Genomic DNA, 27,296 nt, shown 5'->3' with positions numbered 1-27,296 from the left:
GGAAAGCAAGGCTCTAAATATATTATCTGTTTAAAAGTTCTGCAGAAAATTAGACAGGCACTAAAATGTTGTTTATTTTAGAATTATTTAGGGCTCTTACTGATGTAGTTCAAAATAACAACATTTTCTTATAAAATTTACATGATTAAAATAGTTATGTGCATGATGTGGGGTAAACGTCAATAAATAAATTATCCAGAAGACATTTAAAAGAGGGTAATATACAGTCTCTGACAATAAACAGATATCTACTGTGGATTCATATAATTATTGGTGTGATATCAATTCACAAGGATTTTGTGGGGACAGGTAAACCACGAATTTAAATATTTAACGAAAAACAAATTTTCTATAGACCTGTATGCAGATTTTTGTATGACCAGGAAATCAAATATCAACGAAAATACAATTATTTCTTTATCCACAAAAAGTGGTACATGTACCCACAAACATAAATGAATCCACAGTTTATAACTTGTGATTTAATTAAACTATAAAAGGTCTGCCATCAACACCTTATTAAAAAAAATCATTTAGCTATGACTGAAGACAACCACTAACAAACTCCTGACTTGGGACAGACATGTAAATAAGGCAGTTCAAAAATATAATGTCTAATGCATCATTATTATTAAAAACATGCAGATAGGTCTGTGCACTTGTTTAAGAGATAAAAACATGAAGATGGGTCTATGCACTTGTTTATGAGATAAAAACATGAAGATGGGTAGATGGCTCTCTGCACTTGTTTAAGCGATTAAAACATGAAGATAGGTATGTGTAATTTGTTTAACAGATGCAAGCATTAGAAAAAGTTTTATGATGTTTCAATCTCTTACTTACAAGATGATGATGATGTATTTTTACAGGACTGGTGGTTGTGAAAAGGATTGTTCGCTAAATGGACAGTGTATAAATAACAAGTGTAACTGCTTTGCTGGTTTTACTGGAGACTATTGTCAGACAGTCATTTGCCCAAACAACTGTACAGACAAAGGACAATGTACAGGGAACCAGTGTCAATGTTTCTCAGGATATACAGGTAGGTTGTCTCCCTTTACAAGTGTTCATGCTTGACTGGTTTTACTGGAGACTGTTTTTCAGGCTTTCCACTAATAACAAGGATATAGGTAGGTTGTCTCTTCTTGTAATTGTTCAGGGGAATACAGAATGTAGATTTGACCCATGGACAGTATATTTCAGTGTCTTCCCTAGAAAATTTTTCATGCATGGTGGGTCCATGGTGAATTTTTTCCAGAATTAGTTACACTACATAATTTATATGTTTAAAGCCATATATCAATCTAATTGTTTTATTATACGTACAGCAATTCATATAAGTCATGGAACTTTAAAGTATTTATTACAGATGAGAGGAATTAATGAAAGACTTTATAAACAATAATAAAAATAATCCAGTCTGCACTAGTTATTTACAAATTAATACCATGTACACATTATTTTGTTGATATCTTCCTCTGTTTCAACTTTCCAAAGGTCACCACACATTTTTCAAAATCAAAATCTTCCTCCTTTGGTCCTTCAATTGATATATGCATTAAGCAACTCAGCACTTTTTCGCATAGTCTTTTTCTCAAAGGTGTTTTAACTCTGTTTAAGCATGAAAAACACCTTTCACAATCAGCTGTTGAAACTGGCAAAAGAAGACCAAATGCTGCATACTTAGACAGACAAGGATACAAAGTTCCAAGACTGGCAACTTTGTTCATTGTCTGCCTAAATGTCATTTTACATTCTTTCACTAACAGTGTCCTCAGTTTGCTGATAGAATGGTTTCAGCATCAACAGCAAGTTGTTAAATAAAACTTTGAATGTCATCATTGCTTCACAGAGATTTTACAGGAAACAATAAAACAAAGTTTATTTGCGTTAATTACAGAATTCGTCAATGAAGAATACCTGACATACGGATGACATTGTTTGGAAGCTAAGCTGACATTTTATTTCATGACAATTTGTAACTATTTTTTTTAAATACATCCCTGTCTGATTTATTTATAACGCTTCATAGTTGTAAAAATCCTATCTTGCCGAAATGAAAGAAATTTAGCCCCACTTGTGTAAAAAACGGCAAATGAATCCGCTACACTTAAGCTTCATGTGACCCATTGAAATAAAAATAGAACAACACAAGTTTATTAAAAACAATATTTCCGTAAATAACTACGTATGTTTTGAAAGTTTTTCTATCAAATCTTTTAAATATTTCATAAGACACGTATTTTTCTCTTGTTGTGACCAATCAAAAAATAATTCATCAATGTAAATATAGCTGACGAAAAAAATGCGAAACTTTATTAAAACAAAAGTTTTGTCCATTATCGGTGAAATTACGTTAGTTTTATTTTATAATGCCAGAGATTATACCAAAGTTTAAATTTCTACTTTTTAATGATCACAGTAAAATAACGATGTCAAACACCTGTTTAAAAGGTGAAATTTATACTGGAAAAGGTTAAACTTTTTATTAAGCACAGAAAGATATGCATTGGAGATTAATCTGACTATTTATTTATCAGCTAACTGGCAACTTCTATCATGTAACTGAAGTCTCGATATATAACCAACTAATCAAGAAGGTTGTAAAATCCCGGCACGCGCAACGTGATGCATCCAAATATCAGTCGGATGAGTTTAAAACACATGTGGAGTGTTGTCACTTATCACTTCACTTTCAAAATATTGATAATAAATATTTTACACAGTTATAATTTTCACACATAGCGGGATGCATTGCAGCAATGATGAAAGCATGGCGGTCGAAATTTATGCGTAGCGGTACCGCAATGCTTGAATAGCCTAGGGAAAACACTGTATTTCAAAATACACAGGTACAGAGTACACAAAGATGTCAAAAGTCACTCTTGCTGGTGTGGAGTGATTGATAGTAAGACAAGTTTATTGTTGGTGACTTTAACTTGTCCAGAAAAATGTTCAACCCCTACAGTGTCCACAACAAGGGTTGCAGTAGTGGAACTTTTGATTTTCAGGATTAACATTACATTATATCCCTTCAAATATTTTTCCTGTACAACTACTCAAAGTTTGTTGGGTATTTATGTCATCATGACAAAGCAAAAAATAACTTACTCATCCAGAGCTTTCTATTGCAAAAATGCTTTAATTGCAATTTGAAACCTTTGAAAGGTATGATATGAATAGAATGTTTCTTTTTAATATTTTTCATTCTGGAAAGAATTTTGTGAATATATACATTATCATTGAGTATAAAATGCTCATGTATATTCAGGAATTTTATCTTATGTTTTTATTTACCGGTAACTGAAAAATATTAGGGGATGAATATTGCTATGAGTAAAACTCCGAATTATTTTTATTTTTTTTATTGCAACATTCTCTTTTTGTAGTACAATATGTACAAGTTTCAAAAACATCAATTATTATTGTTATTGATCTAACACTATCAGTTGTTAAAGATTCATCATTATAAGTTCACATTTGTAAGGTGAACTTATAGTGGCTATTTTCTATCAACCATGCAATTACAGCTGACTTTGTCATATGGTGCTTTGATTATGCTATTAATTTGTTTTCATTAACACTAAAAATTTATTACAGGATCAGATTGTTCACTGAAATCTTATCATGGAGTGTGGAGTATACTTGATATCAACGCAACCGTCGGTGGCCGTGCATCAGCTGCCGTGGCACAAGTTCAAGATAAGCTATATTTAACTGGAGGATACACATTCAATAATGACCTTCCCTTTCTAGCAAGGTATTTTTAATATGACAGCAATTGTTCAAGGAAAGCATGTTTATTGATGTTATCTTGCCTTAGATTTACTTGTATCTGACAAATGTATGATCTCTTTGGAATCAGTACTTTATAGTGTTGGCCAATAAAACAAAACAATTGTCTATTATTAAAAACAATCATTCATTATATTTCATTTGATATATTTGTTAAATGTTTTAAATATTACTTTTAAAACAGGAAAAACATTTATTTTTATTCTATTTGATTTATATAATATTTTTGCTACTAACATTAGACCAGGGAGGATCTCCATGACCTGTTTTATGATGGCACACTGCCATTGTTGAAATATCTTCCGCCATCGTCAAATGATCCTCGCTAGCTGTCGCCATTTTTGTTAGCAATTATAATCAGTTGCATGTAATTGCATAACCCTTATTGTATTATATTGTATTATAGTCCAAAGGGTCCTCCTGGTTACAGTTTTAAAGCCCTGAGGGATATCCGGCTTAAGATCGCTAATCACTTGTACAGGTAGATCAACACACCTGACAGGAGAACACTTGATCAAGCTAGACAATTGATTGCATTATTTAATTACGTTTCAGCAAATGCTAACGAAAATTTAGTTTAAAAATAAATTTTAAATCCAGTTACAAAGAAAATGGTTTAACAAGTCAAACACATCCTTTAATATTGACTTACGCAATCAGCATCCCCCTTTTTACAAAATAAGACGTAAAACAGAACATAATTTTATGCCAAATGACACAAGTACAACAATTATTGATTATATTGAATCAATCAATTTACAAGTTTAAAAGTAAATACATGAACATTAACTACAACTTGATAATCTGAAGAAATTTCGTATCATAATTCCAAATTCATTTCGTAGGGGCCAAAATAAGCATTTTTGTCGAGCCTTCGACTTTTGTCGAAAAAGCGAGACATAGCGATCCTACATTCCGTCGGCGTCGTCGTCGTCGGCGTCCACAAATATTCACTCTGTGGTTAAAGTTTTTGAAATTTTAATAACTTTCTTAAACTATCCTGGATTTCTACCAAACTTGGACAGAAGCTTGTTTATGATCATAAGATAGTATCCAGAAGTAAATTTTGTAAAAATAAAATTCCATTTTTTCCGTATTTTACTTATAAATGGACTTAGTTTTTCTGCCGAGAAATATTACATTCACTCTGTGGTTAAAGTTTTTAAAATTTTAATAACTTTCTTAAACTATCCTGGGTTTCTACCAAACTTGAACAGAAGCTTGTTTATGATCACAAGATAGTATCCAGAAGTAAATTTTGTAAAAAAAAAAAAATCCATTTTTTCCTTATTTTAATTTTAAATGGACTTAGATTTTCTGCCAGGAAACAACACATTCACTCTGTGGTTAAAGTTTTTAAAATTTTAATAACTTTCTTATACTATTTTGGATTTGTACCAAACTTGGACAGAAGCTTGTTTATGATCAAAAGCTAGTATCTAGAAGGAAATTTTGTAAAAAAATAAATCCATTTTTTCCGTATTTTACTTTTAAATGGACTTAGATTTTCTGCCAGGAAACAACACATTCACTCTGTGGTTAAAGTTTTTAAAATTTTAATAACTTTCTTATACTATTTTGGATTTGTACTAAACTTGGACAGAAGCTTGTTTATGATCAAATGCTAGTATCTAGAAGGAAATTTTGTTTTCTTCCAGTTAACATTATATTCAGTCTGCAGTTAAAGTTTTTAAACATTTATTAGATTCATAATCTATCCGGGATTTTTACCAAACTTGGACAGAAGCTTCTTACAATCAAAAGATAGTATCAAGCGGAATATTTTTATTGATTTACTTCCTCATTTTTGTTGAGCCTGCGATTAACAGAAAAAGTAGGCGAGACACTGGGTTCCGCGGAACCCTTACGAATTTTTCTAGTTTCCAGACAATAAATTGTGGAACGGTGTATGGAGCTCTCTGAAATTATACCACAAGTTTCCAATACACAACAGCATAGTTTATTGCACAAAAGCAAAAAAAACAGAGGGGTAAATTTTTTATTTTTTTATTGGGGGGAGGGGGGGGTCAATTCGCAACAGCAAAGTGTATTACACAAAAGCAAAAAATTGAATATAAATTTAAATCATATAACCAATTCAAAGTTCTTTGACTACAGTTATTCTGTGTCAGAAACCTATTATGTGTCAAATATTTTATTACAATCCAAATTCAGACCTGTATCAAGCGCGAATATTGTGTCCATTTTTGCCCCAACTGTTCAGGGTTGGACCTCTGTATTTATATCCAGCTGCGCTTGGCAAAGCAATTTATTAAGTCCTAAACAAATACCAAAATAGCAAGAAAATGACTTTGGAACCTTAAGGACAGCTTGTGGTCATTCTTGACTAAGGGGGAGCCATGCAGGCTTGACATTGGAATTGTTACAAATGACAATTAATGAAAATATTGGTTATGCTATTATGAAATAAATTTAATAAGGAATATATCTGTCTGTTCACAATTCCTTTCATAGAAATGGAGGAATGAAATACTTTCCATCACGACATGCCGTAGACGGAGGTTTTTTTCATGGTGAAAGTTCCTCCATCGTTAAATTTTCATCCATGGATATCCCTGTTAGACTTTGGCTCAATACATCAGTTTTCGATTTCTTTACTATAGAAAAACTATTCAATTATTAGTATTGTTTAGCTTTAAAAGACAGATAAACAATTTTTTGAAAATACTCCTGTTTAACTCTAAATCAAATTGACTGCTTGAAAGAAATTTGGTTAGGACAAATTTAGTATGCATAATTAAAAGTTATGACCAATAATGACTATGACAAAACAGTGATCAGAGTTGAGTAAATAACACGAACTAGGGGGAAATTTCCTGTTGGTCTTTTTAATATTAAATGACATGGATCTCTTTTGAAACTGCATTTAATTTATAAAACACATAAAAGGATCATCTTTTGAAATTGTTGATTTAGTTTGTTTTGTACTTAAGTATTAAATTATTTCAGGTATGACTTTAATACTGATAGCTGGGATACCGTTATGCCTCAGTCAACAAACAATCCTGAAAGTAGATATGGACACACACTATTAGAATATCAGGTATTCAATATATTGGTGATTTTATACAAATACAGAACATGTTATGGTATATATTGTTTTCTGTCTGCCATCTATCATGTCTATCGGAGTAGGTCTAATGGTTGATTAAGTTTGCTTGGACCCCTCCCTCTTTCTACATGGTTTAATTTCTTGAAGAAAATTACTCTTTGAATTTTCACAGTTTGACTTTTACCATTGCTTTTAAACTGGAAACAGTCTTGATCTTGCTCAATAGGTTAATATCTTTAGTTTGTCATCAAATATCTCCTGCTAATTGTCGAAATGAATATCTTCCAGTAATTCCCCTTTCACATAGAAAATTTCTCTTATAGTTATATTGGCAACAAAATGAAGTTGTACTGCCAGCTATTGGATCATTGAGAGTAGGGTCTTATAGTTATATTGGCAACAACAATAAAATTGTACTGCCAACTATTGGAGCATTGAGAGAAGGGTTTTATAGTTATATTGGCAACAACAATCAAGTTGTACTGCCAGCTATTAGAGCATAAAGAGTAGGGTCTTGTAGTTATATTGGCAACAACAATAAAGTTGTACTGCCAGCTATTGGAGCATTGAGAGAAGGGTTTTATAGTTATATTGGCAACAACAATAAAATTGTACTGCCAGCTATTGGAGCATTGAGAGAAGGGTTTTATAGTTATATTGGCAACAACAATAAAATTGTACTGCCAGCTATTGGAGCATTGAGAGAAGGGTTTTATAGTTATATTGGCAACAACAATAAAGTTGTACTGCCAGCTATTGGAGCATTGAGAGTAGGGTCTTATAGTTATATTGGCAACAACATAAAGTTGTACTGCCAGCTATTGGAGCATTGACAGTAGGGTCTATTAGTTATATCGGCAACAAAATAAAGTTGTACTGCCAGCTATTGGAACATTGACAGTAGGGCTCACCATACTGAGCGAAGAGATCTTGAAATGTATTTACCCCTGTCATAGTACTAAGAGACTATTGACTTTCCTTAAACTCTAAAAAAGAATTGAAGAAGTTTTATATCAATGTACCATTCCAGGACAAAGAATATAATAATTAAAATTTGATTGGTACACATAACAAGAGAGGAGCAGTGATACATAGAATTACCAAGAAGTTCTTCAAACAAACATCTAATAAGAAAAAGAATTAAGAATTATTGCAAGTGTAATATATTTGTGTGTTAATTCAAAACTGAACTTTTAGCTTTGAAAGTTTTTAAATTAATTGTATGAGGATATTTTGTTAAACCTCTGTCATTGGGTTGCTGTCTCAATGATTTTTATCCTACATATTTTATTGGTATCTATTTTTCAGGGGAGTCTATACATGTTTGGTGGAGTTGTTGACAAGGACACAACAAAAGAATTATGGGTATATGACCTATCAAGTAACTTATGGACAATAAAGAATTACAATTCGACCCCTCCAGTAGCTGTGGCTTCACATACAGCACATGTTATCAATGGTGTCATGTATATATTGTTTGGTTATAGTCCTATATATGGATACAAAAACAGAATACAGGAATATTTTATAGGTAAAGTAAACCATCGAATTGTTTATTTATTATCACTGTGGGATAATTGGAAAATATAATGGTAGTATTGGTGGAAACCAATGTCTCCTGGGCAACTGAGGAACAATCAAAAGGATCTTATAATAAATGTGCCTCATATTTTATAGCATCTTTATAATTATACAAATCAGAGGAAAACGCATCAGTAAACATTTTTATCCATGGTATAGTCAATGCATCTTAATCTATAGCATTTGATGACGATCCAAAGATTAATGAACCCATTAGATTAACTTACATTACTTCAGTTCATAGTCACAACAACAAATTACACAAAACTCCAACTTTTTATTTGTCTTATTTGTTATTGATCTCCCCTGTTTCTAAAAAAAAGTTCTACATAATAATGCATGAACAAAGCTAAATGATGTGGATTAGCTTGGATATTTACAATGTACCATTCTCAAATGCCAAAAAAAAGGAGGTAAACTTGAGTGGAAACAGAAATCCAGGAGAGAGAATCTAAAACTTCTCAGAAAGCAGCTTACTGTCTCAAGGCAATGAAAAATGTTTTCTTTGTAAAGTATTGTAAAGTCATTTTAATAAATTGGTATAAATATGACTTATGCTTATAAAAAAAGGAGATGAGGTATGATTGCCAATGAGACAACTATCCACCAAAGTTCAAATAAAGTGGATTAAAGCATTTATAGGCAACCATACAGCCTTCAACAATGAGAAAAACCCATATTGTATAGTCAGCTATAAAAGGCCCCGACATGAAAAATATGAAACCATTTAATTGAGAAAATTAACTGCCTAATCTATAACAAAACAATTAACGAAAAACAAATATGACAGACATGAACCAACAACAACCACTGAACTACAGGCTCCTGACTTGGGACAGGCACATATAGAATGTGGCGGAGTTAAACATGTTTGTTAGCACTCAACTCTAACCTGGAACAGTGGTGTTACCTTATGATTGATGTACCTTTTTTTTTATGGTCAAATGATTCTGACAGTCTTAACTTGTGTTTTAACAGGTAATGATACATGGATTGTTCCAAGGACATTTGGTTCTGTTGTGGAAGGTGGATTTGGTCATTCCAGTGTATATGATCCACAATCCAAGTTGATCTATGTATATGGGGGATACCATGCCGGAGATACGTCTAGTGACCAACTGAGTGATAAACTATATAGCTTTGATATCAGCACAAGATTCTGGTAAGTATTCAGGACACCAATGCAATAATAAACAATGTGATTTGTAAAAAAAAGCCAAGCAGCTATTTTCATATGAAATGGTACATGTAAAAATACTTGTAAGTCATAAACATTTCAGAATAACTTTCGACAATTTTTAGTTGTAAGATATTTTATGAAAAGTTTCACAGGATGCAAGGACAAAAGTGGCATCATGTCAAGTGGATGTGTAGATCATGCCAACCTATGCTCAAAAGATAAGGCCTATATTTGGTCCTTTGAATTGGAAAATCACATAGTCACAGAGTAACTCCTTTAGAGGTTTACCAGAACTAGTGTGTCAGATATTAATAGTAGTATATTGGAATTATCAGAGTGATAGCACATTTATTATAGTAACCTGACTTTACAATCCTAATCATAAATAAGTAAAAAAAGTGGAAGATTTTTTCTATTTTTGCAACTTCAGTGAATATTGTAATAACTAAAGCTTGAATTTCAATGTATCAAGTAGCACTTATAATTACCTATCTTTTATAAATGATTATTTTATGGAAATATTATACATTTAGGATACTCCAAATAATGACTTTTAATAGCCATCTTTTGAGGATATTGAAAGATTATATGGAAACATTTTCTTTATGTTAGAGGTTTTAGATATGATTTTCCAACTAAAATCATATATTAGTTAGTTACTAAATAAAGATATATCTTATAATTCTTAAAAGACTTTATGTAAATAAATAGACAGAGAAAATTAAATGAATCCAAGATTTAAGACACATTTGAGATAACCTTATGGTTAATGTATCAATATTTGCAGGAAAACTTTACCGAGAAATGAAAGACCGAGATACTTACATTCAGCTGTATTGATTGGTGGATTGATGTTAGTGTTTGGTGGTAATACACATAACGACACGTCAATCAGTCTCGGAGCTAAATGTTACTCTTTAGACTTTTTAGCATATGATACAGGTAAATGCAACATGGATTTAATGTTTTTATGTCTGCACCTTTTTATGTAACAAAATAATTTTTTATGCCCCCACCATGAGCGTCAGGGGCATTAAGTGTTACCCTTGACCGTCCGTCTTTCCGTTTTTCTGTCCCATTTTTGTTTGTTTGAAGCTTGAGTGGGGGCAATCGTGTCCTCAGACACATTCTTCTTTTATTTTCCCAGGCTTTCCTGTACAATTGTGATCCTACATTTTATTACAGATAATATAAAACCAGACATGTTTGTTTGTCACCATATCATTGTATAAACACTGAATTTTTCTGAAAATTGCCTTTAAACTAAACAAGTTTGTAAAAACAGAATCACTATTACAGGAAAAAATTAACAAAAACTTTTCAAAAATTCCTTAATGTCAACTGTAGTGTAATATTCGAATTGAATGAAAGTTGACATATAAAGCTATTTATGTCAATAAGTTGCTTTCACAATTATTATTGGCTGTATACTGCTGTGATTAGAACAATAGCTAAACCCATATGATTTCGCTATAGAAAACGGACCTTTCATTTTATTCTTTCATATTTATGCTTTAAATGAGGTTAGCCACACATTTTGTATTATATTCTTTCATTAATTGTTTTAAATGAGATATAACAACATCATGTTGAACAAAATGTAATATAGATATATGAAAATGTTTTCTAGAATGTAACAAGTGGTTAGAGGTAGATGTGACAGGACTTCCTGGTAATGGAGCCAGGTATGGTCATACAGCAGCTGTATACAAAAGGTATTAACATCAGATTTCTCATAAAAAGTTAATCTTGCCACGCAATACACTTGTCTCTGTGATGAAATAATAGTTCAATCTCTTTAGATATTTCAGTGTATCTCAATTGCTAACTAATGTATTAACCGATTATCTTGCCGATGGTTATATTAGCCTTTTCATCTAAATTTGGGTTTTTAATGTAAAATTATAATAACAGATAAAACTGCTTTTGTGAGACCTCGAAATTGAAAGTATTATCCTTTTTCTTTTATATAACTATTGTTAACCAATAAAAAATCACAAAAGAAATAATTGTGCTTTGGTACTGGCTGTTATCAAAGGGAGACAATTCAATCTCAATCTCAATGTGTTTTAATCACAGGAGAGATAAATCTTGTTACATGAGGAGTATCTCATCAACTATAGTCTATTTTTTAAAACATCTTCTAGGTATTTATTTTGCTTACCCATGTTTTATAATTAGTTCCTCACGCAAAGTAAACATTAATAAAAAAACCCATTAATATTGATTTGCTATGTAATATTTGTTGATTTTTTTAAAAAGATTCATTATAGGGTAATAAGGGCGCAATAAAAAAAATAGGTAAGAATGACAGTTTAAGACATTGAAACATTCAAAATTCAATTGAGTGTATGAAAGTCTGATTCTTTTTCAATTTATGCTATAGAAATTTTTTTAAGTGACTATGAATTTATTGCAAGAATATTTATTGAAAGAGTACATTTTTATTATTTTGACAAAAAAATTGTGAAGAGATATTTTGTATTGTTCTGGCCGTTATTACATGTAAATCAAAAGTCATGACTCGTAATTTTTGCATACAGGAAACAAATCAGGTACTATAATATAATTTGTGGCCTAACGATGGGTTGGTAATGGGTGCGAGTCATTGTGACACTCATAAGGGGGTGGACAGAATTATGGGAACTCTGGAATGAGAGGGCTGGAAATGGGAATTGGGTGGATGGAAGCTGGAGGCAGGGTGATGTTAAGCGTGAGGAAAGGGTTGTTAAAACAGGGATAATTCATGCTTGACGAAAAAATAGGACTGCAGAGGAACAGAATATGGAGTGAAGTAGGAGTTTGCAGGAGGGAATCAATGCCCCTGTCCACCCTCACTGAAAGCCATAAAAGAAAAGGGGGTGGGGTCATGTATGTAGCAGGAGCAATTCTGCAGGGGATGGGGACCACAGCTTGTTCTAGTTTGTGAACTGATATATAAGAAGACGATGGATGCCTTATATAAAAGCGCTATCTAATTAAAAGAAAAACCCAAAAAACAATGAAAACAATATATAATTTATTCAATAAGTACAATGCACTAACCTCATAGGGAGATTTTAGTGCAGTTCAATAATTTAATCTAACAATATAATTCCAAACCACTTATATAAAATGATTAAGTCTCTCAACGAAGGTTATAAATTATTAGCAACTTTAGAACATTACTAAACTTTAGAACATAAATAAATATCTTTAATGAATTCAAAATAGCAATATCTATTCAATTTAACAAATATGTACTGAAGAAGTATCATGTAAATCGTTAAATATAGAAACACGCAATTTATATTTTTAAACAAGGGAAATAACAATTACCTATAATCCTGTCTGCCAAATGTATTTAGAAACAATTTGTTTTTGTAAACAATTACTAATTAAAAAAAAACACACTGAAGCTAACATGTTTTTTAGTAAAGACAACTTTATTGTTAATAAACAACTGCCAAACTGTACCAGAAACAAACACTGTTTTTGGAACAAACTATACACTACGAACGACAACTCGACCTAGTATGTTACTCTTATTTGTTGATAATGTAAACAAAAATTGATTTAAAAAAAGCGGTAATATGTAGCAATTAATAAAAATCAGAATGCCCTAGTAAAAATAATCAGGAATATGATCTGCTTTGCCGCCCGGAGATGCCGAAATGTGAACTTGTACAAAATCATGTTTTCAGGGGAAGTGATGAATTGTCCTTGCCAAAATAACAATTAATTCAGGTATCTAACATTGCTAACATATGTTGATACCACGATACTACATTGATAATACGGTCTTGTTAAATATACCTTATTGTTAAAGAATGCAGCAATAGTGTCGTCATCGATGGCTAAAGAAAAAATGGTGATGATAAAGCATGCAATTCCGGAAATTGACCGTCTCCGAAAATATTAAATTCTAAAATTGAGTTATCAGCCTTTTCGCGCCAGACGACTATTGAAAAGGCTAGAATAATTTTATTAAAGTTCAGTCTGTGGTTAAATTTTTTATTTAGGCATCAATAATGTTGTCAAACCTTCATTGAAATTTTTGAAACTTAGATAGAAGCTATTTTATTATCAAAAGACAGTATGCAAAGCAACAAATTTTTTTTTTTGTTCGCTTTCAATGAAAGTAGTAGAATGCAAGGCATAGGGATTACAATCCGGCACTGGCAGAGTAAATTATTTGTATTAAGCTTTTTATTAAGTCTCCCAAACGAAGTTTGGGAAGACTTATTGGTTTTGCTCAGTTCTTATTATTTTTCTTCTTCTTCTTCTTCCTCCTCTTCCGCCGCTTTTAAATTTGAACTTGTCCGCACCCGTTCTCCAAAACCGCTTGTCAGATTAACTAAGGGTTTCACAATATGTTAGACTAACATGTCAAGTGGTGCAATCAGGGTTTTGTTTGTGCAATGGGGTTTATAAAGGGGTACTTTGAGGGGCAAAAAGAAAGGATGGTTTTACTATAGAACGCTATGGGATTTTATTTTTTAAAATTTTCAAATGATTCTAAATTGAAAACCGTTTGTGATAGACACAATCTTTTTAATTGAAAATGTTCTAAATGATAAAGCACATTAAATGAAATACAGGGTTAGTCCCCAGGGGTCACCCCCACCCCCTGCCATTTAAGAAAGTTCTTATATCTTGTAAATGGTCGAGATCCCCACCCATAAACCATATATATTCTGGTTTGTCATGCTAAGATGGTTTGAATGATATACAGGGTTAGTCCCCAGGGGTCATCCCGACCCCCTGCCATTTGAGAAAATTCTAATATCTTGTAAATGGTCGAGATCCCCACCCCTAAACCATATATATTCTGGTTTGTCATGCTAAGATGGTTTGAATGATATACAGGGTTAGTCCCCAGGGGTCATCCCGACCCCCTGCCATTTGAGAAAATTCTAATATCTTGTAAATGGTCGAGATCCCCACCCCTAAACCTTATATATTCTGGTTTGTCATGCCAAGATGATTTGAATGATATACAGGGTTAGTCCCCAGGCATCACTTATGCATATAACTTTACTGGACTTTGTCCAATGTTTGGCAACCCTGGGAATTACGAATTATGGGGATCCCCACCCCTAAACCATATATATTCTGGTTTGTCATACGAAGATGGTTTGAATGATATACAGGGTTAGTCCCCAGGGGTCATCCCGACCCCCTGCCATTTGAGAAAGTTCTCATATCTTGTAAATGGTCGAGATCCCTACCCCTAAACCATATATTTTCTGGTTTGTCATGATAAAGCACATCAAATGAAATACAGGGTTAGTCCCCAGGGGTCACCCCCACCCCCTGCCATTTAAGAAAGTTCTAATATCTTATAAGTGGTCAAGATCCCCACCCCTAAACCATATATATTCTGGTTTGTCATACCAAGATGGTTTGAATGATATACAGGGTTAGTCCCCAGGGGTCATCCTGATCCCCTGCCATTTGAGAAAGTTCTAATATCTTGTAAATGGTAGAGATCCCCACCCCTAAACCATATATATTCCTGTTCATCATGTCTCGAACATTTGAATGACGTATACGGTCAGTCCCCAGGGGTTCCCCCCACCCCCAATGTTCTAGTCTCTTGTAAATGGTCAAGATTTCCACCCCTAAACCATATATATTCTGGTTTGTCATGCCAAGATGATTTGAATGATATTCAGGGTTAGTCCCCAGGCATCACTAATGCATATAACTTCACTGGACTTTGTCCAATGTCAGGCGACCCTGGGAATTACGAATTATGGGAGCTTCGTTTGGGAGACTTCGTAACAGCATCCTGTTACAATCATTTCTTGTTTCAAATAGTTTAAGACATGGATGCTTCATACCTTTTATACAGATGTCTTATGTTCATGTTTCATTCAGACTGGTTTTACCTGACCTGGACCTCATTTCATGGTTCAGTGATCAAAGTTAAAATTAGGTGATTAGGTCCATTTCTGAGATGCTACAAGCAGTATATATAGTGTATTTAATGATTTTAAGGTGTACATGTCAGACTGGTAGGATTCATCTGACCTTGACATAATTTTCATGGTTCATTGGTCAATGTTAAGATTTTGTGTTTTGGTGTGTGTTTTAGGTACTATAAGTAGGTCGACTTTATTTAGTGTATTGAATGATTGTTAGCTGACCTCACTTTCATGGTTCATTAATCACATAAGCTTTCTTGGTTAAATCTGTTTCTTAGATGCAATAGGCCAACTATATATGGTGCATGGAATGATTGTAAGGTGTACATTACTCTCTGGCAAGCAATCATCAGACCTTGACTTCAGTTTTATGGTTCATTGGTGAATGTTAAATTTTCATGGTTTGTTCTGTTTCTTGGATATAAAAGCAATAGGTCAACTATATTTTATGGATTGTAAGGTAAACATATCTGTATGGCAGGGTTTATCTGACCTTGACCTCATTATCAGGGATCAGTGGTAATATTAAGTTTATGTGATACTTGTAGTAAAATCTTCATCTTTTAGACTTTAAACATAAAATCAATCATGGTTATTAAAGCAGGCAAGACATTTCAGGCTGTGCACTCTTTTTACCTATTTTACTTAACTTTGCAGTCAACTTTTACTTAGTCATGGTTTAAAAGTGTTCGAGACATCATTAACTGTCAAGCATTCATGGAATCTTATGAAACTCGAACAGGAGCTGTTTCATGGTCAAAAGACCATATACAGAGCAACTTCTTGAAAATGCTTTTTTTCATTTTAATAAAAGCCTGTTGGAAGTACAAAATGGTAAACAGATCCATTAACTTGGTTGTAATGTTGATACTGTATGTTAATATGAGAATATTCCTAAGCTTGTGCAACATTGTCCATTTGGTACAAATTAATTGGGTTATTATATACATTAAAGATTAAACTGTATGAATTACATTTATCATTAGTTCAAAAAGTTCATTAAATTGATGGCTTTTAGTCAGTGTTCAAACCACTTTTTGATGAATTTTATTATTATCAAATCTTTATTCACACTGTAGAAATGGACAACATCAGATGTATATAATTGGTGGATTTAATGGAATGATGCAAGATAACGTAATGTTGTTTAGTCCAGGTAAGATCGAAAGGTATTTTAATGGAATGATGCAAGACAACGTTATGTTGTTTAGTCCAGGTAAGATCGAAAGGTATTTTAATGGAATGATGCAAGACAACGTTATGTTGTTTAGTCCAGGTAAGATCAAAAGGTATTTTAATGGAATGATGCAAGACAACGTTATGTTGTTTAGTCCAGGTAAGATCGAAAGGTATTTTAATGGAATGATGCAAGACAACGTTATGTTGTTTAGTCCAGGTAAGATTGAAAGGTATTTTAATGGAATGATGCAAGACAACGTTATGTTGTTTAGTCCAGGTAAGATCGAAAGGTATTTTAATGGAATGATGCAAGACAACGTTATGTTGTTTAGTCCAGGTAAGATCAAAAGGTATTTTAATGGAATGATGCAAGACAACGTTATGTTGTTTAGTCCAGGTAAGATCAAAAGGTATTTTAATGGAATGATGTAAGACAACGTTATGTTGTTTAGTCCAGGTAAGTTCTTAAGGAACTTCAATGTAAAATACATTGAAAATTTGTTTTGAAACAGAAGCAGTTGTCCAGTCAAGTATTTAAAAATATTGCAAATAAAAATTATACAATTGTAATTTGAGAAACACTAAAACCTGCCCAGACAGTCACCTAAAATTAGAGGTCACTGTCGTTTTACAGACATGAAACCTGTCCAAATGTTTCCCTATATTTTTATACGACCGCAAAAAATTTTTGTGGTCGTATATTGGTATGACGTTGGCGTCATCGTCGTCCGAAGACACATTGGTTTTCGCACTCTGACTTTAGTTTAAGTGAATGGATCGCTATGAAATTTTACCATAAGGTTCAATACCACAAAAGGAAGGTGGGGATTGATTTTGGGGGTTATGGTACCAACAGTTAAGAAATTAAGGGCCAAAAAGGGGCCAAAAATAAGCATTTTTGTAACTTCCAGACATAACTTGTGTGTTAGTGTATGGATCTCTCTGACATTGTACCACAAGGTTCCATATCACAAAGGGAATGCTTGGATTGATTTTGGGGGTAATTGCCTCCAAATTTTAGGAATTAGGGGCAAAAAAGGGGCAAAAAACAAGCATTTTTCTAGTTTCATGACAATAACTTGTGTGTAAGTGTATGGATCTCTCTGACATTGTACCACAAGGTTCCATATCACAAAGGGAAAGCTGGGATTGATTTTGGGGGTAATTGCCTCCAAATATTAGGAATAAGGGGCCAAAAAGGGGGGGAAAACAAGCTTTTTTTTAGTTTCATGACAATAACTTGTGTGTAAGTGTATTGATCTTTATGAAATTGTACTACAAGGTTCCATATCACAGAGGGAAAGCTGGAATTGAGTAAAGGGGTAATTGACCAAAATGTTTAGGAATAAGGGACCAAAAAGGGGCCAAAAATAAGCATTTTTCTAGTTTCCAGACAATAACTTGTGTTCAAGTGTATGGATCTCTCTGAAATTGTACTGCAAGGTACCATACCACAAAGGGAAGGCTGGGATTGAGTTTGGGGGTGATGAATCATAAGGGGGTTCAAAAAATGGGGGGGGGGGGGATTTTTTTTTCTTTTTTCTTCTTTAAAATTTTCCATTTTAAATTGGTTATTTCTGATTTATATATAAAAGCAAATAATAATGATATGGTTTGAATAGGTAAAATAATTTTTTTTTTTTAAGTTCTTAGACCACATTCATTCTGTGTCAGAAACCTATGCTGTGTCAAATATTTAATTACAATCCAAATTCAGTGCTATATCAATCTTGAATGTTGTGTCCATACTTGCCCAAACTGTTCAGGGTTCGACCTCTGCGGTCGTATCAAGCTGCGCCCCAGCAGAGCATTTTATTTTAAGTCGTTTAAGCAGTCACCTCTCTAACTTAATCAGCAGTCACCTATTTTTCTACGGAATCTGAGGTCAAACTCCAAATAATGGCCATTTCCTTAAGTATCAATATTTTTACAAGAAATAAACTGTTGTTTTCATTCATACATGTATCTTTATTTAATGTGGTAAAACCATAAAGTTGTCAAAGAAGACAAATAATTATCAAATTATTGTAAACTTCTGGATTTAAAGTGCTCGTACATAACACATTGAAGACTGTGTAAAACAAACTCAGGTGATTTAGCAAGTTTGTTAAATTTCAGTATATTCCAAGTAAGGTAAATTATATATAACTTTTGAATGAAACAACTTAAACATAAAATGTAAAATGTGATTTAATGTAAAGAAGAAAGTGAACATTGAACATCAATTTACCATAGGGATGACAGAACAGAGTTCCCATAGTTAAATCATCTGATTCAAGTAAAAATATTGTAATAACTAAAGCTTGAAATCCAATTTATCAAGTAGCACTTATAATTATCTATCTTTTATTATTTTATGGACACATTATACACTTAGGATACTCCAATGTATGACTATTCTAATAGCTGAATGGTGAGGATGGTTTGGATATGATTCAAGTGAAACTAAATTCTTTAGTTGGATATTTTGATTACACTTTTATGATATTTGTAGGTGACTGTAACTACACTGATCCAGAGTTCTGTACTAATTCTACTCAGGGATCAATCTGTGTATGGACAGATAGTCAGACTTGTATATCAAAGGATGTCCTGGGCACTGTTCCTACAAACAGATCCTGTTCATCAACATCAGGTACAATAATCAACTATTAGGAAATGTTAAAATTATGCTTTAATTCACTATTTATACTATAAATCATACATTTACAAAAAAATGTTGTGGTTAGTTTTATTGAAATTCTAACAGAATAAGTTTCTGATAATGTTTGTAGCTATTAAAATCAAAATGCCTGATGTGAAGCAAATGGATTAAGGCAACTTTACCCTTTAAATTGATTCACTAGGAAGAAAATTATCAAGTATAGCTTCTTGTGTAAAGAGAAAAAGAAGAAATTTAAAAAAGATCAGATTAATCTGGTCAATACATCTTTTATGAATTGTTTTGCTTAAATTAAAAGTTGGATTTAACAAAATCAGATTTGCTTTTCATTGTATATGAGATCAGTAGTTGATATTTTCAGATCACACGTTGGTAAACATTTTCACTTCATACTTTGGTTGATATTTTCAGACTGTTCTTTGGTTGATATTGTCAGACTGTCCTTTGGTTGACTTTTTCATATCAAACTTTGGTTGGGATCAAGCTTTGGTTGATATTTTCAGATTATATGTTGGTTGAGATTTTCAGATCATACTTTGGTTGATAATTTCAGATCAAACCCTGGTAGATAATTTCAGATCAAACTCAGGTAGATAATTTCAGATCAAACTCTGGTAGATATTTTCAGATCATATTTGGTTGATTATTTTAGATTATACTTTGGTTGATATTTTCAGATCATACTTTGGTTGATATTTCAGAGCATACTTTGGTTGGTATTTTCAGAGCATACTTTGGTTGATATTTCAGATCATACTTTAGATGATATTTTCAGATCATACTTTTGTTGATATTTTCAGATCATACTTTGGTTGATATTTCAGAGCATACTTTGGTTGATATTTTCAGATCTTACTTTGGTTGATATTTCAGATCATACTTTTGTTGATATTTTCAGATCATACTTTGGTTGATATTTCAGAGCATACTTTGGTTGATATTTTCAGATCTTACTTTGGTTGATATTTCAGATCATACTTTGGTTGATATTTTCAGATCTTACTTGGATTGATATTTTCAGATCATACTTGGGTTTATATTTTCAAATCATACTTTGGTTGATATTTTCAGACCTACTTTGGTTGATATTTTCAGATCTTACTTTGGTTGATATTTTCAGATCATACTTGGGTTGATTTTTTCAGATCTTACTTTGGTTGATATTTTCAGATCTTACTTTGGTTGATATTATCAGATCTTACTTGGGTTGATATTTTCAGAACATACTTGGGTTGATATTTTCAGATCTTACTTGGGTTGATATTTTCAGATCTTACTTTGGTTGATATTTTCAGATCTTACTTTGGTTGATATTTTCAGATCATACTTTGGTTGATATTTTCAGATCTTACTTGGGTTGATATTTTCAGATCATACTTTGGTTGATATTTTCAGATCATACTTGGGTTGATATTTTCAGAACATACTTTGGTTGATTTTTTCAGATCTTACTTTGGTTGATATTTTCAGATCATGTTTGGGTTGATATTTTCAGATCATACTTGGGTTGATATTTTCAGATCTTACTTGGGTTGATATTTTCAGATCCTACTTTGGTTGATATTTTCAGATCTTACTTTGGTTGATTTTTTCAGATCTTACTTTGGTTGATATTTTCAGATCTTACTTTGGTTAATATTTTCAGATCATACTTTGGTTGATATTTTCAGAATATACTTTGGTTGATATTTTCAGATCTTACTTTGGTTGATATTTTCAGATCATACTTTGGTTGATATTTTCAGATCAAACTTTGGTTGATATTTTTAGATCATACTTTGGTTGATATTTTCAGATCATACTTTAGTTGATATTTCAGATCATACTGTGATTGATATTTTCAGATCATACTTTTGTTGATATTTTCAGATCTTACTTGGGTTGATATTTTCAGAACATACTTGGGTTGATATTTTCAGATCTTACTTGGGTTGATATTTTCAGATCTTACTTTGGTTGATATTTTCAGATCTTACTTTGGTTGATATTTTCAGATCTTACTTGGGTTGATATTTTCAGATCATACTTTGGTTGATATTTTCAGATCATACTTGGGTTGATATTTTCAGAACATACTTTGGTTGATTTTTTCAGATCTTACTTTGGTTGATATTTTCAGATCATGTTTGGGTTGATATTTTCAGATCATACTTGGGTTGATATTTTCAGATCTTACTTGGGTTGATATTTTCAGATCCTACTTTGGTTGATATTTTCAGATCTTACTTTGGTTGATTTTTTCAGATCTTACTTTGGTTGATATTTTCAGATCTTACTTTGGTTAATATTTTCAGATCATACTTTGGTTGATATTTTCAGAATATACTTTGGTTGATATTTTCAGATCTTACTTTGGTTGATATTTTCAGATCATACTTTGGTTGATATTTTCAGATCAAACTTTGGTTGATATTTTTAGATCATACTTTGGTTGATATTTTCAGATCATACTTTAGTTGATATTTCAGATCATACTGTGATTGATATTTTCAGATCATACTTTTGTTGATATTTTCAGACTATACTTTGGTTGATATTTCCAGATCTTACTTTGGTTGATATTTTCAGATCATACTTTGGTTAATATTTTCAGATCATACTTTGGTTGATATTTTCAGATCGTACTTTGGTTGATATTTTCAGATCATACTTTGGTTGATATTTTCAAATCAAACTTTGGTTGATATTTTCAGATCATACTTTAGTTGATATTTCAGAGCATACTGTGATTGATATTTTCAGATCATACTTTTGTTTATATTTTCAGACTAAACTTTGGTTGATATTTTCAGATCATAATGATTCCTGTAAAGATGTAAAAGACTGTAGAACTTGTACATCCACTTGTCTTAGTTCCCATGGTGATTGTACCTGTCAGTGGTGTGATAGTAAATGTACTTATAATTGTACATTGACACAGGTAAGTTTCTTACTAAAAATTTGCATTTAATTAACAGTAAATCATGCAGAATTTTCAAATATGCACATTGATTTCAATTGATGTTTAAATTTTGATAAAAGACCATATCATAACTTAGTAGCATACAAAAAATACATCTGCTATGTAAAGGCCAAATTTCGCCAACCAAATCTATAATGATTAAGAAAAGCATCCATACCGTGATGCACCAATTCAGAAAGCATGTTGCCTTATGGGAATGTTCCTTTTCTGATTGCTCTGATTGGTCAACATGTAATTTACAAGGACACTGAGTAGACACAACCTAATTAATGACTGAAGTTGTTTATGTGACCATTAATGGAATATGATTTCACTTCTAAATTTGCAACACCAACAAGGCAAAAAACAAATATATAAACACACTAAATTGTGGTATACTGTGTATTTATACTTATTACTTTTGAAATTGTAGAGATGTCCAACATTCTTGAATTTTTTTTAGTTTAAGCATAGTTTTCAAAACAGAAACATTAAGCAATAGTTTTTGGAAAGTACAAATTGGACATGTCTACAAATTACCATGAATGAGTCTAACAAAACTCAATTATTGGTTTAACACTATAATATCTACTGCCATTCAATATATGTATAGTCAATCCATGCTGTCAGTGTGATTGAAAATCTTTGGTGAAAGTTTACATTGCTTCACACTTGTTTCCAAAAGAAGGAAGCATATATGCATAATTAAAAACCCTGTAAAATGAATGTTTCTTATATTGCTGAAAGAGACACAAAATTCAAAATAGAACAAACATACAGTACAAAGTACGTCCAATGATATAGTTTATTTCAGATTATAGTTTAAAAGGAGTAGATATGCTTAATCTTTTATTGCTATAATAGTATTTGATAGATAACTGTTGATAACTTTCATGGTACTGTAAATTCAGAAGTTATTGCAAGGTTTTTATTAATGCATATAATGTTATTGGATGAGTATCGCAATAATAAGAACTCGCATTCTATTATCTGATACACAATCTTTATAAAAAATTAATTAATCTTGCACTTTTGTTCTGTCTTCAAAAATGGAAATAATAAATGCACACAATAATAATTTCTGAATTTACAGTATTTGTAAAGGCTATAACTTTGCTCCTACAGCAATACAGGCACATACAGCTTAGTAAAGATATTTGTGTATATGATGTCATACATTACAAACAATAGGAGAAAAAAAAAGACAAGACAGATATTTCTAAGAAACTACAGCTTAAATGGGCTGATGTTCAATTTATACAAGAAAGTATTTTCAATGGAAAATAACCAGTTGTAAAATTTAAATATCGGTGTTGTTTCTAATATATTTTATGTTTGCATGCTTTTGTGTGTGTCCTTAGTTTGGGTATATAGTATGTAGCAAGGGTTCTGAAAAATAGTCATCTTTGGCGGACAATACCCAAATTAATATAGAAATGATCTAAGCTTACTTATTATATGATGCTGAATCACACGTGTCACAGTTTCTTTTTCCCATCTCCCAAATGAATTTGAAATACTTCTTAACTTTCAAGCATTTTAAAATAGCAGAAAATTACAAAAAAATGTTTGGACCTTTGCTCCCTGGTGTAGAAATGATGAAGTATACTGTAAATTAAAAAATATTTACAATGTTTTATCATTTTAAAAGTGCGATAGCGTAGGCAAAAATTAATTATTTACATTTTAAATTTTGTTTGCTTTATTTGTATGTGGCATTTACTGATATTGCAATAAAAATCTTGAAGCTCTGTCCATTTTTCAACAATTGCAATTATTATTGCACATAAAATTTCTTAAAACTGAGAAGCAAACTGATAATGCAATCTTGATTTTTTGCCCCTTTGAAATATTAATTATATAGAAAATTGCATTGTTAGTGCTCTCAAGTATACATCTCTTGTTGGATTGTTATGGAATTTATATCAAAGGTTTATATCAGCAATGTCTGAGAGGAGTTCGAAAATCAGTGCTGATCAATTATTTTTACTTTAGTTATTGTCCCTTAGAAATGTAAATTCTACCGAAAGTTGCATTGTAAGCACTCTTTTGTGTACAATTCTTTTTAAAAGTTTATGAAATTTATATAAAAGGTTTATATCAGCTGTGCCTCAGACAGGTTTGAAAATCAATGCTGATCAATTATTTTTAAAAGAGTTGTGTCCCTTGGAAAAATATTAGTGATATAGAAAATTGCATTGTAAGCACTCTCATACTTACATTTTTGATAGAATTGCAATGAAATTTATATCATAGGTTTATATCAGTAATGTTTGGGTGATATCGAAAATCAGGGCTGATCTATATTTTTACAGGAGCTATGTCACTTAGAAATGTAATTTTTATTGAACATTGCATTGTAAGCACTCTCACACCTACATTACTTGTCAAATTTTGATGAAGTTTATATCAAAGGCTTATATCAGTAAGGTCTTGGAAGAGTACCAACCATCTACTTTACAGTTATTCCCTTTTGAAATGGAAATATATTGAAAATAACATTGTTAGTGATCTCGTGTTACTCTCTCTTACATTTCTTGTAAGATATTTATTAAAAAGTTAAAAGACAAAGTATTATTTTTTTTTAGTTATTGCCCTTGGATTGATATAATATGTGCAAACAGGGGACATTTGAATGCTGTTCTTTTATCAAAATTTTACTTTTAACATCAAATATCTAATATCAAATATTGGCATAAGTGTTTGTTTGAGACAACTTAGAAGCTTTTTGCAACAGCCAAATAAAGAAATGTAAACTAAAGAAAGATAATACTTGTATGGATACTTTGAATGAATTATATTAATAGAAGATTTTTATGTAATTTTCATTTACATTATGTCAGTTATGTTTATTTTTGCATGCTTATTACTGTTTAATTTTGTTTGATTTCGCAGACAAAAAATTGTACCACTCAAAAATCCAACCCATTTGATAGCTCTGTCTGCTCAGATCATAAACATTGTCCAACCTGCATGAGTTACGGTGAATGTGATTGGTCAGATAAATGTTCTGATATAAAGGAGGTGGAAAGTTTAGGTTAGTATTGCTTCATATATATATATGCTTGTGGGGTCAATAATGCTTAACTGTGTAAACATTGTTTTAAGATAGCCATCTGAAAACAAAAATGAGTATTTAAACTATACAGCTGAAATTTGTTTGTCAGATGGCAAAATTAAACAAGGTTGATCAGTTTAATGCACAGGTCTGAATATTTAAACTGCATATGAAATTTAATCTATGAAATATGTGGTTTAAATGTGAAGTACATTAAATGGATGGGCTTTTGTTAAACTGATTCTATTTAATAAAAAAAATCTGGAATAATGAAAAAAGGCAGAAATGTATAAAAGTTATATCAAAGTTTTATTTTACTTTTTGAGACAGCTTTATTTGATAAAGATTGAATCAGTTCAACAAAGCTACCATTGCTGATGTTGGTAGTTTTATATGTTATTAGTAGGAAACTCAATAAATGGCATTTTATTTTAAATGATGCAGCCTGTTACCACAATATCACAATGTCCAGCCAAATACAGTAGTCCATGTTATGTGACACAGAATTGTTTTGCCTGTATCCAGTCTGACACTTGTGAATGGAATCACAGTCAAAAGAAATGTCAGGCTGTCATTTATACTTCTGGTGAGATGGGAAATTATTTCTAAATAGCTTGCAAAATACAATGTCACAAAACATAACATGCCAGTGAATTCTATGGAGGGAATTTTTGTCTCTCTTTGACTAAGTAAAAAAAAAGGGTGTGCTGTATCTGACAGAGTCAGCTGCATCAACAATGTATTAGTTTGTGATTAGGTCAGTTCATAGGGAACCACTAGTGGTAGGTCAATGATATTTGGTATGCAGTTTTATAAGCATTTGAACATATCATGTTGATGGAGATTATTTGGCCCTGCCCCTTCGATCATTGTCTATTGACTTTAAAACTTTTGCTCAGTTTAAAAATGAGGAGATGTGGTATGATTGCCAATGAGACGAGTATCCACAAGAGTTAAAATGAAGTGGTAGTAAGCAATTTTAGGCCACCATACAGCCCTTCAACAATGAGGAAGCCCATACCATATAGTCAGCTATAAAAGGCCCTGACATGAAAAATTCATAATTCGAACGAGAAAAATTACATCCTAATTTATAACAAAACAATTTACAAAAAACAAATGACAGAATGAACCAATGACAGTCACTGTTAAGAATGTGGCGGGGTTACATGTTTGTGAGCGCTCAACCCTCCCCTAACCTGAGACAGTGGTGTCACAGCAGTGACAGCACAACATAAGAAAAAACTGTAAAACTCAGTTGCAATTGGCTTTACATAAATTATTTTGTGATAAGATCAGTTTATGGGGAACCACTAGTGGTAGGTCAATGGTATTTGGTGTGCAGTTGTATTAGCATTGGGACATTTCTATGGAGATTATTTGGCTCAGCCCCGTCAGTCATGGTCTATTGACTTTGAAGCTTTTGCTAAGTTTACATGTTTTAGTTTGTGATTAGTAGATATAAGAAGATGTAGTATGAGTGCCAATGAGACAACTCTCCAAGTCAAAATTTATAAAAGTAAACCATTATAGGTCACAGTACGGTCTTCAACACGGAGCCTTGGCCCACACCGAACAGTAAGCTATAAAGGGCCCCAAATAATTACTAGTGTAAAACCATTCAAATGGGAAAACCAATGGTCTAATCTGTATAAAAAACGAGAAACACTTATGAACCACATCAACAAACGACAACTACTGAACATCAGATTCCTGACTTAGGACAGGTGCAAACAAATGCAGCGGGTTTAGGTCAGTTTATTGGGAACCACTAGTGGTAGGTCAATGGTATTTGGTATGCAGATATATTAATATTGGAACATCTCATTTCGATGGAAATTATTTGGCTCTGCCTCCTCAGTCTTGGTCTATTGACTTTGAATTTTTTTGCTTAGTTTACATGTATTTGTTTGTGATT

At 32.0% G+C, this 27,296-nt stretch overlaps 1 protein-coding gene across 1 annotated transcript in view; it reads left to right on the top strand.

Annotated features, from left to right (window-relative positions):
* Positions 1 to 27,296, top strand: part of LOC127733882 (attractin-like) — a 64,973-nt gene that overhangs the window by 14,259 nt on the left and 23,418 nt on the right. Inside the window, exons 4-14 of the mRNA XM_052243329.1 lie at positions 870 to 1,042; positions 3,601 to 3,760; positions 6,766 to 6,859; positions 8,177 to 8,399; positions 9,428 to 9,611; positions 10,417 to 10,571; positions 11,260 to 11,344; positions 16,618 to 16,694; positions 19,212 to 19,352; positions 22,172 to 22,299; positions 25,216 to 25,357. Of these exons, the coding sequence (XP_052099289.1) occupies positions 870 to 1,042; positions 3,601 to 3,760; positions 6,766 to 6,859; positions 8,177 to 8,399; positions 9,428 to 9,611; positions 10,417 to 10,571; positions 11,260 to 11,344; positions 16,618 to 16,694; positions 19,212 to 19,352; positions 22,172 to 22,299; positions 25,216 to 25,357 (1,562 nt within the window). The remainder of the gene's footprint in view (positions 1 to 869; positions 1,043 to 3,600; positions 3,761 to 6,765; positions 6,860 to 8,176; positions 8,400 to 9,427; positions 9,612 to 10,416; positions 10,572 to 11,259; positions 11,345 to 16,617; positions 16,695 to 19,211; positions 19,353 to 22,171; positions 22,300 to 25,215; positions 25,358 to 27,296) is intronic.

Source organism: Mytilus californianus, unplaced genomic scaffold, assembly GCF_021869535.1.
Source record: "Mytilus californianus isolate M0D057914Y unplaced genomic scaffold, xbMytCali1.0.p SCAF_3, whole genome shotgun sequence".
Taxonomy (NCBI): Eukaryota; Metazoa; Mollusca; class Bivalvia; order Mytilida; family Mytilidae; genus Mytilus; species Mytilus californianus.
Note: the sequence above shows the minus strand (reverse complement) of the source record. Positions and strands in the feature narration are given on the sequence as shown.